The 17,115-nt window shown below is 38.6% G+C and overlaps 2 protein-coding genes across 2 annotated transcripts; both read right to left on the reverse strand.

Moving 5' to 3' along the window:
- Positions 1-7,858: 7,858 nt before the first annotated feature.
- LOC103507714 (LETM1 domain-containing protein 1) lies at positions 7,859-12,129 on the reverse strand (the record flags this gene model as incomplete). Its single annotated transcript, XM_026822514.1, is given in 5 exon segments — positions 7,859-8,102; positions 8,560-8,706; positions 9,073-9,247; positions 11,713-11,826; positions 12,090-12,129. Coding segments are annotated over 5 exon segments (639 nt in total). The 5' UTR covers positions 12,116-12,129.
- Positions 12,130-14,865: 2,736 nt separating this feature from the next.
- Positions 14,866-17,015, reverse strand: LOC103507715 (LETM1 domain-containing protein 1). Its single transcript, XM_008472215.3, has 5 exons — positions 17,001-17,015; positions 16,577-16,743; positions 16,333-16,507; positions 15,824-15,970; positions 14,866-15,348 (listed from the first exon to the last, which is right to left on the reverse strand). The coding sequence occupies exons 1-5, from the start codon at positions 17,013-17,015 to the stop codon at positions 15,172-15,174; spliced, it is 681 nt and encodes a 226-aa protein (XP_008470437.1). The 3' UTR covers positions 14,866-15,171.
- Positions 17,016-17,115: the final 100 nt, after the last annotated feature.

Consider the following 17,115-nt stretch of genomic DNA (forward strand, 5'->3'; position numbering starts at 1 on the left):
TGTCTGTTCTAATGAAAAAGTTCAAAGAGTTGTGACGTCAGATTTCACGTCAAAATGCGCAGAAACGCTTGCGCACAAACATTGTTAACAATAAATAAATAAATTGTGTCACATGGTATTATTTCAACAGTTTACTGCCTACATGATAATCATTATGTATATTGACCCTTTTAGGTAAGTAAGTGATCCACAGACAACTTCTAACTTAGAAAGAAAAAATATCCTTGAGTACAGTTGTTTACTCACAGATAATTTAATCTTTGAGCTGTGTCACATGGTATTATTTCAACAGTTTACTGCCTACATGATAATTATTATGTATATTGACCCTTTTAGGTAAGTGATCCACAGACAACTTCTAACTTAGAAAGAAAAAATATCCTTGAGTACAGTTGTTTACTCACAGATAATTTAATCTTTGAGCAAACACAAACTATACTAAATTCAACTCTATAAAGGTACCTTGAAGGTAGATACAAATATCATTTGGCTTCAATCCAACAAGGGAAACTGCATCGTGCAAGCCGGGATAGTGTAATGCCACATAAAATTAATTTGAAATTAACAGTCTTTGCATGCAGCACAGGCCTCTGAGGCTAATATGTATAAAATATAAGAGAGACCTAAGGCCAGCCACTCACTATCACGTAGATCTCTACACCTGATTAGGTCCTCCTGTCAGGTCTACCTGATAGTGAATGGCTGGCCTAAACTGTTATACCTACAATGATGCTGAACCTCTATATGTAGAACAATATTATTATCCTTATGGTAATGTTACTGATAGCGATTCGCTACTTGCTCGTACTAACACTTCAGTATAAGTCCTCGCCTTCCAAATCTTTCATCTCCTGAAGAAGACAAAGGCTTGAATGTTTTCACAGGTTTCCTCGTGTACCTCCTCCTCCTCCTCTTTTTTCTTCTCCTCTTCCTCCTTCTCCTCCTACTTCTCTTCCTTCTCCTACCTTTGTCCCTCTAGAGATACCTTCTTTTGAACGGTGCTGGTATTTGCATATAAAATGCTATTCTTAAAACAAAAAACGTCTCAACATGGCGATGCGATGAGAAAAAAAGCTCCGAAATCTACAGACCGTCTGAAAAGTTTCGCGTTCAAATGATCTGTCTGAAAAAACGGCCGGAATTTCGTATGAAACGGGAAGTATAATATTATAAGATGAGTATAATATTATACCTACCTATAAGAATACACAACTCTCAGATAACCAAGCACTGAAATAAAAACTTGCTGAAAACCACTTAAGGTAATAAAATGTATTTTAAAGCCCTGTAGAGAGAGAGAGAGAGAGAGAGAGAGACGTGATAGAGGGAGAAAGAGAGAGAGCTTTTTTTTATTATCATAAAGTTCTTTTTGTTGGAAACCTATTAATGGGCTATCCATATAGGAATGGATGTGTTATTGAAAATATTCAGTTTGGGTCCAGGAGTGGCCTGTAGCCCAGAACGCACCTTTTGAAAAATTGAACATGACGTGTTAAGGGCGTCCAACATTTGCCCACTGAGGGCCACATAAGCCCACGGTCGCGAAGGCCAGATTTTGGACTACTGTTCCCACTTATCGTTCGGAAAAAAATCGTGTCGTGTGTAGTGAGAAAACTCTCACTTAAATTACATTGCCTACAGCCCTACAAGGACATTCGGGGAAAAATCGGATGAAATTCACGACTTGTCGCCTTTACTGGAGGCCTGTAGCTGGACTAATAGTAGGACTACCTACCTGCCAACTGGCCACGAGGCCACGTAAAATCTAACCATAAAGAACCAGCCGTTCGCGCTGGTACCTATAGTCACTTCCCGAAAGAAAGCCCATTAACGCAAACTGCCAACCAAACCCTGAAAAAAAAAAAACTTCCGTTTCTTTACTCCCCGTTTTCTTTCCCACCGATTCACAAAACGTTTTCCTCCTCCGTTCCTCCGGTGCTGGCGAAAACGCTTTTCAATGGGAGATTTTATTTCTTTTTTGCCTGCTAATGTGACTTTCCCGGAGGAAAGAGAGAGAGAGAGAACTAAACTTTTTTTCTTCTTTTCGGCAGTTTTGGTGAATTACTGTTTACGAAGAAAAAAAAATACCTCCTTCCCTCTCTCTCTCTTTTTCTCCCATTTTCCACACACGAATTTTTCTCGGGACGATTTTCCTCGTCCTCTCTCCCTCCCTCCTCTATTTCCCTTCCTCCCTCTCTCTCTTACCTCCTCTATATCTTTCCCTCTCCTTCCTTCGTTCCTCTTACCGTATCTGTCTCCTTTTTCTTCCCTTCTCCTCTCTCTCTCTCTTTCCTCCTTCCCCTCCTTCATTCCGTCCCTTCTCTTTTCTCCTTCTTTACAGACTTCTCTCCTTTCTCTCTCTCCCTCCTCTTACCTCCTCTATATCTTTCCCTCTCCTTCCTTAGTTCCTCTTACCATATCTGTCTCCTTTTTCTTCCCTTCTCCTCTCTCTCTTTCCTCCTTCCCCTCCTTCATTCCGTCCCTTCTCTTTTCTCCTTCTTTACAGACTTCTCTCCTTTCTCTCTCTCCCTCCCTTTTTCCTGCCTATCTCCCCCATTTCTCTCTCACTCCCATTCGATCTTTTTTCAAATGCGGGGCTAAGGCGTCAACATGTCGCGCTTTTTGGGGAGAAGGAGAAAGAGGAGGAGGAGGAGGAGGAGGAGGAGGAGGAAGAAGGGAAGGGAGAAGGAAGAGGAGGAGGAGAAGAACAAAAAAGAAGTCCAAAGTGTTGATTTCGATGAAAATATTATTATTGAATTCGGAAAAGAAGAAAGTTTTATTTTTGATGAACTTTTAAAGTTCAGTTCTTTTTTAAGTTTCTTTCTTTCTCGTAAGTTTGGAGACAAATATGATATTTATTTCGATAAGAGGGAGAAGGAAACTCGTGGGGCGAGAATTATGGAGGGAGGAAGGGAGGAGGGAGGGATCGAGAGAGGGGAGGGAAAAGAGGGAGGGGAGGAGAAAGAGGGAGGGGGGTGAACTTATAATGCATATCCGCCTGGGCTGAGGGCTGTTGAATTCAAGTTGGAGCGTCTGTCGCCTATACAAGTTTTGTTTTTTTCTTCTTCTTCTTCTTCTTCTTCTTCTTCTTCTTCTCCTCCTCTTCTTCTCAATATATCTACCACTCTAGGAATTTGCAGTAAAAAGCAGATGAACCAAACTAATCTGAAGGCACACTGAGACAATGGCCTACTGGCCAAGTTCCCGATATTTGAAAACAACAACGACGACAAAGGTCGAGTTAGACACAAAACTCTTATGTTCGTGACCTTTTTGATCCTCGATTTCTTGAAGATCCTTTACTAGACAAATAGACCAAGTACCTAAAAGCTTCCAAATTAGGTAACATGCAGGAAAACAAGAAACAAAGTCTGTCCTCACAATATCCACCTACTTACACCAGGAAAAAAAAAATATAAGTAGGTACCTATAGGAAAAGAAAAAAAAAGTAGAAACTCTAAACTGTCTTTTTTAACTGTCCTCTTATGGCAGCCTATTTGAAACGTATTACGGTTCAGGCAATAAAATACGAACATACATTTTGACTCTCAAGAGCGATTTCAATTTACATAATAACTTTTGTAAGTTTGGAGACAAATATGATATTTATTTCGATAGGAGGGAGAAGGAAACTCGTGGGGTGAGAATTATGGAGGGAGGAAGGGATCGAGAGAGGGGAGGGAAAAGAGGGAGGGGGGTGAACTTATAATGCATATCCGCCTGGGCTGAGGGCTGTTGAATTCAAGTTGGAGCGTCTCAAGCGTCTGTCGCCTCCAAGTTTTGTTTTCTTCTTCTTCTTCTTCTTCTTCTCCTCTTCTTCCCAATATATCTACCACTCTAGGAATCTGCAGTAAAAAGAAGATGAACCAAACTAATCTGAAGGCACACTAAGACAATGACCTAATGGCCAAGTTCCCGATATTTGAAAACAACAACAACGACGACAAAGGTCGAGTTAGACACAAAACTCTTATGTTCGTGACCTTTTTGATCCTCGATTTCTTGAAGATCCTTCCACTAGACAAATAGACCAAGTACCTAAAAGCTTCCAAATTAGGTAACACTCAGGAAAACAAGAAACAAAGTCTGTCATCACAATATCCACCTACTTACACCAGGAAAAAAAAAAATATAAGTAGGTGCCTATAGGAAAAGAAATATATATAAAAAAAGTAGAAAACTCTAAACTGTCTTTTTTAACTGTCCTCTTATGGCACCCTATTTGAAACGTATTACGGTTCAGGCAATAAAATACGAACATACATTTTGACTCTCAAGAGCGATTTCAATTTACATAATAACTTTAATAGGCCGGGAGCTGAATGCAGTTTACGAACCTACGATTTTTTTTTCAGCATTTGTCACGGAACGCTCTGAAGTTAAGCACCTTTGAGATTGGTGTGTACCTGGATGGGTAACCAAATCAGCATGGATCATTTGTAGGTATCTAGTATCTACTATGGATCGCAACATTGAGCGCGATTGGTACCTATACGTAACTATCTGGGCAGGTATCTTGTCGCCAAAATGGAAGGTAAAACCCAAGTCACTAAAAGAGCCCGTTCATACTGAACGAAACGATCTTTCTTCGTCACATTTTTTTTTTCTTTTTTTTTTCGTTTCGTGCAGTATGAAGGGGCTGTAAAAACTTTAGCAGTTACACAGCGACGTTAAACTTCTGTCAAAAAAGCATTGAACTATACCTACGTATGGAATTTAGCCACAAGATTTCTCTGTATTGAAACGAAAATTCCATCAATACCATTCTTCCGACCGACCCACAAACGTAGTGTGATCTCCCGGACTACAAACGAGCTATTACAATAACATTATATGACTTTCCGAACAGAAAAAGGAGGCCGTTATGATAATAATATTTCTCACATAAAATATAATACGAAGCCAGGCAGCTAGTACGATATCTTTAACATTAAAATCCAATAAAATAAATAATAGAGCACTGGGGAAGAAGGAGAAGAAGAAGGAGGAGGAGGAGGAGAAAAAAGGAAAAGGAGAAGATGGACGATAAAAGGAAAAGGAAGAGGGGGAAGAAGAGGACAAGAAACAAGAGGAAAAGGAGGAGAAGGAGAAGAAGAGAGGAAGAAGGAGAAGGTGGACGAAGAAAACGAGGAGTAGGAGAAGAAGGAGAAATACTAGGAGAAGAAGTAGCAGAATAAGAATAAGGACCATAAAAATAAGGAGGAGGAAAAGAAGTAGCAAAAGGAGGAGGAAGAGAAGGAGGAGAAAGAGGAGCAGAAGAAGATGGACGATGAAAAGGAGGAGAAGGAAGAGGAGGAGAAAAAGAAGGAGAAAAAGGAGAAGAATAAATAGCAGAAAAAGGACTGGAAGTAGAGAAGAGGAAAGAAGAGAAGGGGATTTTTCTCGTTCTCCTATTTTGAAACACATTTTATAGCTTTCAACTAGGTGCTAGGAATAACGATTTGAAGGGGCAAAGTTGAAATAGACCTTTTCTTTTACCTTATACATTCCCTCCCTTTTTTGCCCCTTTGCTATTTTTACTTTCTATTACCATTTTTCTTTCTTTCAGTAATGATAATAGAGATGCGTAAAGAGTGAGTGAGTTAAAAGAACTACTCTTTTCAGTGAACTACTCCGTCAATGAGTCAGATCCTAACATATGTAACTCACTCTTTGGCCTCATGAACAATAGATCTCTAAAGGTTAGGAACTTAGGACCGGTTAAGTGGTTGTAAAAGTCTTAGAGAAGTATTTGGTTTATTACTAGATATAATTTTATCACTTAATACCATCTTCGAAAATAAATAGAAAAATGGGTATTATTTCAAGTACATTTGATGTAATTTTTAGGGCCATTTTCACAGTGGTAAGAAAATGTTCAAATGTACATAGGTAGATAGGTACATTTTGAGCACTTTCTTGTTGTGAATTCCGGCCTTAGATTCAGAATACATAATTCATAGAATTATTTGTGGTAACAAAATAAATAAATACCTATTATCAAACAGGGATCATAAAATTAAACAGGGAACTTGAAGTTAAGTAAAATTTGATGTCTTCTTTGAGAAGTTAACGTACATCAGATTTCGTATACGAAAAGATGGGGGGATCCTTAATGAGTGAATTTTGACTTTTAGAACAATTTGTTAACATTGGTCGAAATTAGCCAAAAGCCAAAGTCATAAGATGTCACGCCTTAATAAATAGAAGGGTAATCAGAATATTCTGGCAGGAAAAGGTTAAGTTGACTGAAAAATTAAGGATGAAGGTATGACTCCCCTATTATGTAATTCCAGTCACAAATTAGATGTCGACAAATTAGATGTAGACGAACCGGAAAATAGCCTATAATATAACCTTCACGGGAGTGCAAACTTACGAACAAGGATAACAGGAAGAAAATCGATACTAAGAGAGTGTATGTGGGGATTTTACGGCTCAAGTGTAAACCTATTCAGAATTTATAACTAGAAAGTACACCAACAATCCTGCAAATTTCGAAAATCAGATTTGCTTTAAAATGTTCAATATTTGGACATGGAGCAGTTTGGTGGGACAAAGGTAACATTCCAAAGAGGTAATATAAAGTTATTTTTAGGTACAATAGGTACCTCCATAATTAGGTATGTGTGTTATTCAGGGTATCCATCTTTACCTAAACCACGCCACAAGTATAAAGTTTATCATATAAATCGGTAAGGGAGAAGAAAATAATATGTAAATCACAAGTCAAATCTATAGGAGTTAGACGCATTTGATTCTGAGACTTCGAATTGTGTTAATTTGTTAACATTGGTCGAAATTAGCCAAAGTCATAAGATGTCACGCCAGTGGCGTAGCGTGGTCTAAATTCAAGTGTAGGGCGTGTTGGGCTCATGCACAGGTCTACCAAGTCCCATCTTAATAAATACAAGGGTAATCAGAATATTCTGGCAAGAAAAGGTTAAGTTGACTGAAAAATTAAGGATGAAGGTATGACTGCAATTGAACAAGGATAACAGGAAGAAAATCGATACTAAGAGAGTGTATGTGGGTACTACAAGGGGTTTTACGGCTCAAGTGTAAACCTATTCAGAATTTATATGTAGAAAGTACACCAACAATCCTGCAAACTTCGAACATCAGATTGGCTTTAAAATGTTCAATATTTGGACATGGAGCAGTTTGGTGGGACAAAGGTAACATTCCAAAGAGGTAATATAAAGTTATTTTTAGGTATAATAGGTACCTACATAATTAGGTACCTATGTGTGTTTTGTGTTATTCAGGGTATCCATCTATACCTAAACCATGCCACAAGTATGAAATTTGTCATATCGGTAAGGGAGAAGAAAATAATATGTAAATCACAAGTCAAATCTATAGGAGTTAGACGCATTTGATTCTGAGACTTCGAATTGTGTGCGACTAGAACACTAGATGGTGCTTTACAACACATAGTTGTGTAATCAGTGAAATTAAAATGAGATAGACCAATAGTTAAAAATGAGATAGTGTAAAGTGTAGTAAAATGTAAGTAAATGCTAAAGGTTTAGTGAAATGAGGCGCAGGACAAATTATAGGATAGAAATACAATACAATAATTATAGGATAGTGTGGCTGTCCTGAACGAAATTACCTACAATGTTAGGTATGGGAAAACTTTGAACTACATCTTTCTGACTCCCCATGAGTTCAAGTTCACGTGACGTGATGTGATGGTAGTGTGATTCTACCTTTAGAGTTTAGATTATAAAAATTATGAAATGAGATTACTTATCTACTAAGTACAAGATAAGTGCTTTGTGTAACATCGATTCATTCGTCTTTCTCTGCTTTAATAAAATATTAGAGCTGACTTCTTGAAAAAAAAAAAAAAAAAAAAAAAAAAAAATACCAAAATAGCAACATGAAGGTCGCTACTTCACCCATCTTCATCGCTTGAAGATGGATGAGAAGAGCCATTTTCAGCGTCTCAGCGACCAGTTGTTCACATGGTTGTAGGCCAGTAGGACAGGACAGTGTAGGACTAGGGACAGGTTGTCTTCAGTGATGACCTCGGTGATTCGTAGCCAACCTTTGAGCCACTCGGTCATGTCCTTCTGCTTCATGTTGGTCGGATTTAGACCTCGCAAGGAACACGCCTGGAAAGATATAATGGAATAGTAAAGAATGCTATAAGCATAAATAACTCTTCAAAATCTTAGTAAATTGGCTATCATAGCAAATAGCTTCCGAGTGAACTAAAGACCCAAAACAACACAACTCCGACCCAAAGTTGTGACTTTCGTTAGAAATGAATAGGGGATTCAGAAAAATCATGTACTTTTTTTTCGATATCCTCTACTGGACCTTCTGCATCAAGCAAACTACCACTGGATTAACCCCATGTTCCCTAACTTGAATTGACAAATCAGGTAGATTATACCTCTCTGACCTAATATTTAGATTAAATAAAATGGGGGTCGAGTTTATTGGAACACATCACATACCTTCAGCCTTCAGGCACACTCTATTTGTCAAGGGTCGTTTACCTTGCCCTTGGGACCTACTTAGTTTGAAGAAACAATTGAATGATGAAAATTTGTAATGAAAACTTACATATCTAAGTTCGTCATAGTTCAAAGCTTCGGCTCCTCCTTCTCGAATAATGGCACAGTCCATGAGATAAATAGCCTTAGCTTTCTGTTGCAGTCTCTTCTTTCTTCGCCACCCCATGTGCATAGCGTGGATTTTCAATAGTGACCTCTGGTGGGAGAAAAAAAAACAGTTTCAAACGCATTCGTGTGGCAAGGTTCTCTGTTCTTCTGGAAGAAGCTTCTTCATAAATAATCTTTAACTATTGTTTTTCATTCACAATCTTCTTCTTCCTAGCCTTTTCCTATTTAAATAGGGTCTCTTCCAAGTGTTTCTTGTCGGACTCTTCCAGGCAGCCCTGTTGTGTACCTCGTGTCCCAATAAATTTTTATTACCCACGTCTCGAGTCACACAATTTTTCCACCTTTTCTTTGGAATTTCCTCGAAACAAATTTTCCTCAACTCTTTTCCCTATGTAGCTCTCATCTCTTCTTTTTTCTGTGTTTTTCTTTCGTAAAGAGGTTTTATTGGATTTACCACATGGCCAGTAGACAAGGAACCTATATTGTACGGGATGTGCCCAAACAGTGACTGACACTCAATGACCTCCTGGGAGGTAGGATGAAGGCCTGAAGCCAGCTTGGAGATCACTTGAGACCATTTCGAATGGAGACGGTTCACTCGAAGAATGTCCAGCTCAGATTGTAAATGTCTGCAAAAATAAATAAAATGTACCTATAAATGGTGCTAAAGACATGTGTGACTGCCTTAAATTACCAAGAATCAGAACAAATTAATTTTAATGTAGTGTTTGTAGAGGCGGCATAAGCTATAGGATTTTTGCTCCAGCAGGCTCCCTTTACAAAAATAAATTAATGAGATACCTGCTTTGTTTTTCCCTCCAGCCAGCCCTGGTGGGTGATTGAAAGGGGGCACCTCTCGGCTTTTTCCACAATCCCTCTACTAGTACTAATCATATTGATGCTGGGTACTTAGTTGTGAGTGTTTTTTATGACCTATCTTCCGCTTTCGATTTGGTAGATCTAGATATATTGTTGAAGTGCTAGAGAAATGTGTGATTGCCTTGAATTACCAAGAATTAGAACAAATTCATGTTCATGTAGTGTTTGTAGAAGCGGCATAAGCTATAGGATTTTTGCTCCAGCAGGCTCCCTTTACAAAAATAAATTAATGAAATACCTGCTTTGTTTTTCCCTCCAACCAGCCCTGGTGGGTGATTGAAAGGGGGCACCTCTTGGCTTTTTCCACAATCCCTCTACTAGTACTAATCACTACTTAGCACTAAGGGTAGCCTTAATCACTACATGAGTTTAGAACCCTTCAGTTTTGGGCCCCACACAATACAAGCAAATCAGTAGATACTAGATACTTACTGAAACACAGACTTATTGTATGCCAGCCTCTTCTTTTGTGCCTTCATCAGGAATTCAGCCTTTTGCTGCAGACTCCAGAAGTGATGGGTAAGCAGTTGATATGGAAACATATAACTGGAAATCAAAAGATGAAAATGACCTAGATGAAAAGCCTTCTTGCTTCTTGGCAATATGATGCCTTACAATGACACCAATAATTCAATAGCTAGGTAGGTACCTACGTACATACTAACTTACTTAGTTATGGGGGGGACAGTAAATTTCTGGAATAAAAAAAAAGAAAGTAATAAATAGGTACCTACTTAGGTACTAAAGAAGTTATAACAATTAAATGTCTAGGAAACAGATGGGGGAAATTGGTAAGAAGGCAAAGAAAGAGGAAAACATTAACTTACGCTAAAGGAAACATGACATAATTCATGAAAGGCAGGGCAGATATTAGAAGTACTGGTGCTATGATCATCATGTCTTTGGGAAACTGATAGTAGAGCTCGAGTTCTTTCCGAGACAAGCGGGGAAGTCCTTGAGGCGAGGAATTGATTTTGTTCAACACCGTGTAGAATACTTTGAAGTCACCAATGAATTCCTGTTAGTAAAAGAATAAAGAGTCAATATGTAAAAAATTTGCCCCCTTAAATATTGTCTCTGTAATAAGTAATCACAGACACATTATATTGTATCTTTTGATTGTAATTGTATGTAAGGATTGAATAAAGGACAAGGGAAGGGTTTGTATGATAAGGAGAAGGTTTATTGAAAGCGCCAAATCCTTGTAATGTTGTTCTCCTCGTCGCCAAACTATTGTATCTTTTGATTGTAATTGTATGTAAGGATTGAATAAAAAGGACAAGGGAAGGGTTTGTATGATAAGGAGAAGGTTTATTGAAAGCAGAGAAATGTGAACAGAGAAATTAGGTACAGAATGATAAAAAGATGTCTCAGAACTGGGAGAGTTTTTCCAGTTGTTGATTTCGTTGCTGGGTGACAATTACTGGGTGGTTGTTGTTTTGTAGTACTGTGTGTATCAAAATATACCACACATTATTACTGTACCTATTTACTTAACAATAATGGTTGCTTGTTCTTAGCACATCTTGAAGAAAATGCAAGAGATTGGGGTTTACAAGACAATCTCTATGCTAGTCTCCCCCACTTATTTGAAGAGTCACCACAATAGATAATCTCTGAATCGAACTGGAGTGCGTCTGTCCCGTTGAGATCTTCTAGCTTGTGGTTGAATTGAATCTTGTGGCGATCTTGGCATGACTGGAGAAGCTGGATCTTGTCTTGGTGAACAGCTAGGCTGAGGAATAATAGGAACAGGATCAGGAACCTGAATAGAAGGAACAGGACCAGGAACCTGAATAGGAGGAACAGAATCAGGAACCTGAATAGGAGGAACAGAATCAGGAACCTGAGAATTATTCAGTCTTGGAATCTCGAAACTCTGAGTAGGTTCGAATGACACGGATTTCTTCTTTACCATAGTAGAATGTAACTGATTGATGTGCCGCTTGATAGTACGACCAGAATCGAGAGTAACCAAATAGTGACGATTACCTAGTTTCTTCTTGACTCCACCAAACTGCCATTGAGATAATATTCGTACTTGTACCCTCTCCCCCACTTGAAGTGAACGTGCTGGTTTAGGTTCAAGTTTTGAATGACTAAACTAACTAAACTAATCACTACTTAGCACTAAGGGTAGCCTTAATCACTACATGAGTTTAGAACCCTTCAGTTTTGGGCCACACGCAATACAAGCAAATCAGTACATACTTACTGAAACACAGACTTATTGTATGCCAGCCTCTTCTTTTGTGCCTTCATCAGGAATTCAGCCTTTTGCTGCAGACTCCAGAAGTGATGGGTAAGCAGTTGATATGGAAACATATAACTGGAAATCAAAAGATGAAAATGACTTAGATGAAAAGCCTTCTTGCTTCTTGGCAGTATGATGCCTTACAATGACACCAATAATTCAATAGCTAGGTACCTACGTACATACTTACTTAGTTATGGGGAGGACAATAAATTTCTGGAATGAAAAAATAAATAGGTATCTACTTAGGTACTAAAGAAATTATAACAATTAAATGTCTGGGAAACAGATGAGGGAAATTGGTAAGAAGGCAAAGAAAGAGGAAAACATTAACTTACGCTAAAGGAAACATGACATAATTCATGAAAGGCAGGGCAGATAGCGATATCTTTAACATTAAAATCCAATAAAATAAATAATAGAGCACTGGGGAAGAAGGAGAAGAAGAAGGAGGAGGGAAGGAGAAGGAGGAGGAGAAAAAAAGGAAAAGGAGAAGATGGACGATAAAAATAAAAGGAGGAGGGGGAAGAAGAGGACAAGGAACAGGAGGAAAAGGAGGAGAAAGAGAAGAAGAGAGGAAGAAGGAGAAGGTGGACGAAGAAAACGAGGAGTAGGAGAAGAAGAAGAAGAAGGAGAAATACTAGGAGAAGAAGTAGCAGAATAAGAATAAGGACCATAAAAAGAAGGAGGAGGAAAAGAAGTAGCAAAAGGAGGAGGAGAAGGAGGAGCAGAAGAAGATGGACGATAAAAAGGAGGAGAAGGAAGAGGAGGAGAAAAAGGAGAAGAAGAATAAATAGCAGAAAAGGGGCCAGAGGTAGAAGTGAAGAAGAAAGAAGAGAAGGGGATTTTTCTCGTTCTCCTATTTTGAAACACATTTTATAGCTTTCAACTAGGTGCTAGGAATAACGATTTGAAGGGGCAAAGTTGAAATAGACCTTTTCTTTTACCTTATACATTCCCTCCCTTTTTTGCCCCTTTGCTATTTTTACTTTCTATTACCATTTTTCTTTCTTTCAGTAATGATAATAGAGATGCGTAAAGAGTGAGTGAGTTAAAAGAACTACTCTTTTCAGTGAACTACTCCGTCAATGAGTCAGATCCTAACATATTTAACTCACTCTTTGGCCCCCAAAAACAATAGATCTCTAAGGATTAGGTGGTAGTAAAAGTCTAAGGCTAAGGGAAGTATTTTCCTATAATTTCATCACTTGATGCTATCTTCGAAAATAAATAAATAAACTTGGGGTATTATATTAAGTACATTTAATGTATTTTTTAGGGCCATTTTCTCAGTGGTAACAAATTGCTCAAATGTATCTACATAGATAGATAGGTACATTTTGAGCACTTTTTTGTTGTGAATTCCGGCCTTAGATTCAGAATACAGAATTCATAGAATTATTTGTGGTAACAAAATAAAAAAAAAAAAAAAAAAAACAGGTAATTCTTAATAACTGCTAAGGTACTATCGTCCCGAAATGATCTTTAGAATAAGCATAGATAGGAGAAAGGATAAAATGTACCTATATTGTAAATGTAAAAGTAAATAAAGTCAATCAAATCAAATCGAAGAGAGAAGGAAGACAGGATAGGAGAAAGCCAGCCGTTCCGAGAACGAACATTATCCCATCAGGATAAAATCCGCCTCGGGTGGGAATCGAACCCGCGACCTAGCGCTTACAAGGCAGAAGCGCTACCGACCAAGCAAACTAGGCTGGCTACTGAACTCTCTTGAATCACTCCAGTCTCAAACGGTTCTCATCTCCCTTCTACCATGGATGGTTCTCATGATATTGAAATCACAGGTGCCAGCCATATACTCTGTTATTCCACACAAATATTTACATCACAAAGACACATTGTACAATATTGAAGAGGAACTCCTACACACCATGTCAAAACTCTTGTTCAACATTGAAGTCGTGATCATACAATCATCAGAAACATGAGAGGGGCATTCGCAGAGAGACTCATATTTGGAACGGATCGGAAACATTAGGGCAGCGATTTTCAACCGGGGGTACGCGAGAAAAAAAAAAATGTGTAATGGCGGACGGACAGAAGCAAATTTTGACCGTTATAGTGTGAATCAGGCTTTATCAGTACAGTACAGCCCAAAAAAAGCACTGAATTTTGACTTCAAGGTACTGAAGTATTGAATTTTTTCAAAAGGTACTGAGTGTGTTTAGAATTCAGTAGTAATGGTACAGATCGACCTAGATATGCGTACAATTGGTATTCATTATCATGGTGGCGGGGGTACGTGAGATTAATTAAATCCGGGTACCCAAGGGGTACGCGGGCGAAAAAAGGTTGAGAACCGCTGCATTAGGAATTCCTTGACGGTTCTTTTTTGGGACGCTGTCTGCAATTGGTTTGCTGATTTTGACAGTAGGGTCTAAAGGAAGGGCTCTACTTGTACCTCTTGAAAAAAAAAGTTTTTTTTTTGACGCTGCCTGCTATATTGACGACTAGTAGTTGACCCGTCCTTTGTACGAGATCAGCGCGGCGTAAGAGGCATGACTTTGAAGCGCCGCCATTGTGAATCGGGATGGAATGTGACAAATTTGAGTACGAATTGTGTGCGACTAGAACACTAGATGGTGCTTTACAACACATGGTTGTGTAATCAGTGAAATTAAAATGAGATAGACCAATAGTTAAAAATGAGATAGTGTAAAGTGTAGTAAAATGTAAGTAAATGCTAAAGGTTTAGTGAAATGAGGCGCAGGACAAATTATAGGATAGAAATACAATACAATAATTATAGGATAGTGTGGCTGTCCTGAACGAAATTACCTACAATGTTAGGTATGGGAAAACTTTGAACTACATCTTTCTGACTCCCCATGAGTTCACGTGACGTGATGTGATGGTAGTGTGATTCTACCTTTGGAGATTAGATTATAAAAATATGAAATGAGATTACTTATCTACTAAGTACAAGATAAGTACTTTGTGTAACATCGATTCATTCGTCTTTCTCTGCTTTAATAAAATATTAGAGCTGACTTCTTGAAAAAAAAAAAAAAAAAAAAAAAAAAAAAAAAGATCCAGCTCTATTTTTGGATTTAAAAAAAAAAAAAAAAAAAAAAAAAAAAAAAAAATGATCCAGCTCTATGTCTGGATTACGCGACTAGCAGACAGTATGAACAACACTGGCGTCCAATAACATTCCACTCCAGTCAGCTAGTTACAAGGAAAGTCGTAAATTAGCCTCTTCAGATACCAGGATGGAATAATTCAAGCTTACGTCAAGCCATAGCGACAGCAGGGGAAAGTCGCTACTTCGAAAAGCCTTTCTCAGCGACCAGTCACGTGTTGTAGGGAGGGTCGCTACTTCACCCATTCTCAATAGCAACATGAAGGTCGCTACTTCACCCATCTTCATCGCTTGAAGATGGATGAGAAGAGCCATTTTCAGCGTCTCAGTGACCAGTTGTTCACATGGTTGTAGGCCAGTAGGACAGGACAGTGTAGGACTAGGGACAGGTTGTCTTCAGTGATGACCTCGGTGATTCGTAGCCAACCTTTGAGCCACTCGGTCATGTCCTTCTGCTTCATGTTGGTCGGATTTAGACCTCGCAAGGAACACGCCTGGAAAGATATAATGGAATAGTAAAGAATGCTATAAGCATAAATAACTCTTCAAAATCTTAGTAAATTGGTTATCATAGCGAATAGCTTCCGAGTGAACTAAAGACCCAAAACAACACAACTTCGACCCAAAGTTGTGACTTTCGTTAGAAATGAATAGGGGATTTAGGAAAAATCATGTACATTTTTTTTTTCTTTTTTATTTCGATATCCTCTACTGGACCTTCTGCATCAAGCAAACTACCACTGGATTAACCCCATGTTCCCTAACTTGAATTGACAAATCAGGTAGATTATACCTCTCTGACCTAATATTTAGATTAAATAAAATGGGGGTCAAGTTCATTGGAAAACATCACATGCCTTCAGCCTTCAGGCACACTCTATTTGTCATGGGTCTAAATTTACCATGTCCTTGGGATCAACTCAATTCGAAAAAACAATTTAACAATGAGAAATTGTAATAAAAACTTACATATCTAAGCTCGTCATAGTTCAAAGCTTCGGCTCCTCCTTCTCGAATAATGGCACAGTCCATGAGATAAATAGCCTTAGCTTTCTGTTGCAGTCTCTTCTTTCTTCGCCACCCCATATGCATAGCGTGGATTTTCAATAGTGACCTCTGGTGGGAGAAAAAAACAGTTTCAAACGCATTCGTGTGGCAAGGTTCTCTGTTCTTCTGGAAGAAGCTTCTTCATATAATCTTTAACTATTGTTTTTCATTCACAATCTTCTTCTTCCTAGCCTTTTCCTATTTAAATAGGGTCTCTTCCAAGCGTTTCTTGTCAGACTCTTCCAGGCAGCCCTGTTGTTTACCTTGTGTCCTGATAAATTTTTATTACCCACGTCTCGAGTCACACAATTTTTCCACCTTTTCTTTGGAATTTCCTCAACACAATTTTTCCTCAACTCTTTTCCCTATGTAGCTCTCATCTCTTCTTTTTCCTTTGTTTTTCTTTCGTAAAGAGGTTTTATTAGACTTACCACATGGCCGGTAGACAAGGAACCTATATTGTACGGGATGTGCCCAAACAGTGACTGACACTCGATGACCTCCTGGGAGGTAGGATGAAGGCCTGAAGCCAGCTTGGAGATGACTTGAGACCATTTTGAATGGAGACGGTTCACTCGAAGAATGTCCAGCTCAGATTGTAAATGTCTGCAAAAATAAATAAAATGTACCTATAAATGGTGCTAAAACGAGTTTTTCCATGCGGGTGCTGCGTACTCAGCGGCTGAAAAGCTGAGAGCAAGTGCGGAAGTTCTAAGCACATGTGGTTTTGCTCCCCAGGTGTTCGTTAGAAGTTCTTTCCGAGACAAACGGGGAAGTCCTTGAGGTGAGGAATTGATTTTGTTCAACACCGTATAGAATACTTTGAAGTCACCGATGAATTCCTGTTAGTAAAAGAATAAAGAGTCATTATTTAAAGATATTGTCTCGGTAATAAGTAATCACAGACACATTATTACTATATTTACTTAACAATAATGGTTGCTTGTTCTTAGCACATCTTGAAGAAAATGCAAGAGATTGGGGTTTACAAGACAATCTCTATGCTACTTCGGAAATAGTCCATCCAGCCACCCCTGGTGGACGATTGAAAAGAGGTACCTACTGCCTTTTGCCGCAATCCACCACGTGAGTACCTAACCTCTGTACCTACCATGGCCTTATTTTATTTGTTTCGCTAAATAAACTAAAATTTGGGTACCTATACGTGACCCAATGACCCTGTGAATGGATACCTACTAACCAGGCACAACGTT

Source organism: Diaphorina citri, unplaced genomic scaffold, assembly GCF_000475195.1.
Source record: "Diaphorina citri unplaced genomic scaffold, Diaci psyllid genome assembly version 1.1 scaffold337, whole genome shotgun sequence".
NCBI classification, from domain to species: domain Eukaryota; kingdom Metazoa; phylum Arthropoda; class Insecta; order Hemiptera; family Psyllidae; genus Diaphorina; species Diaphorina citri.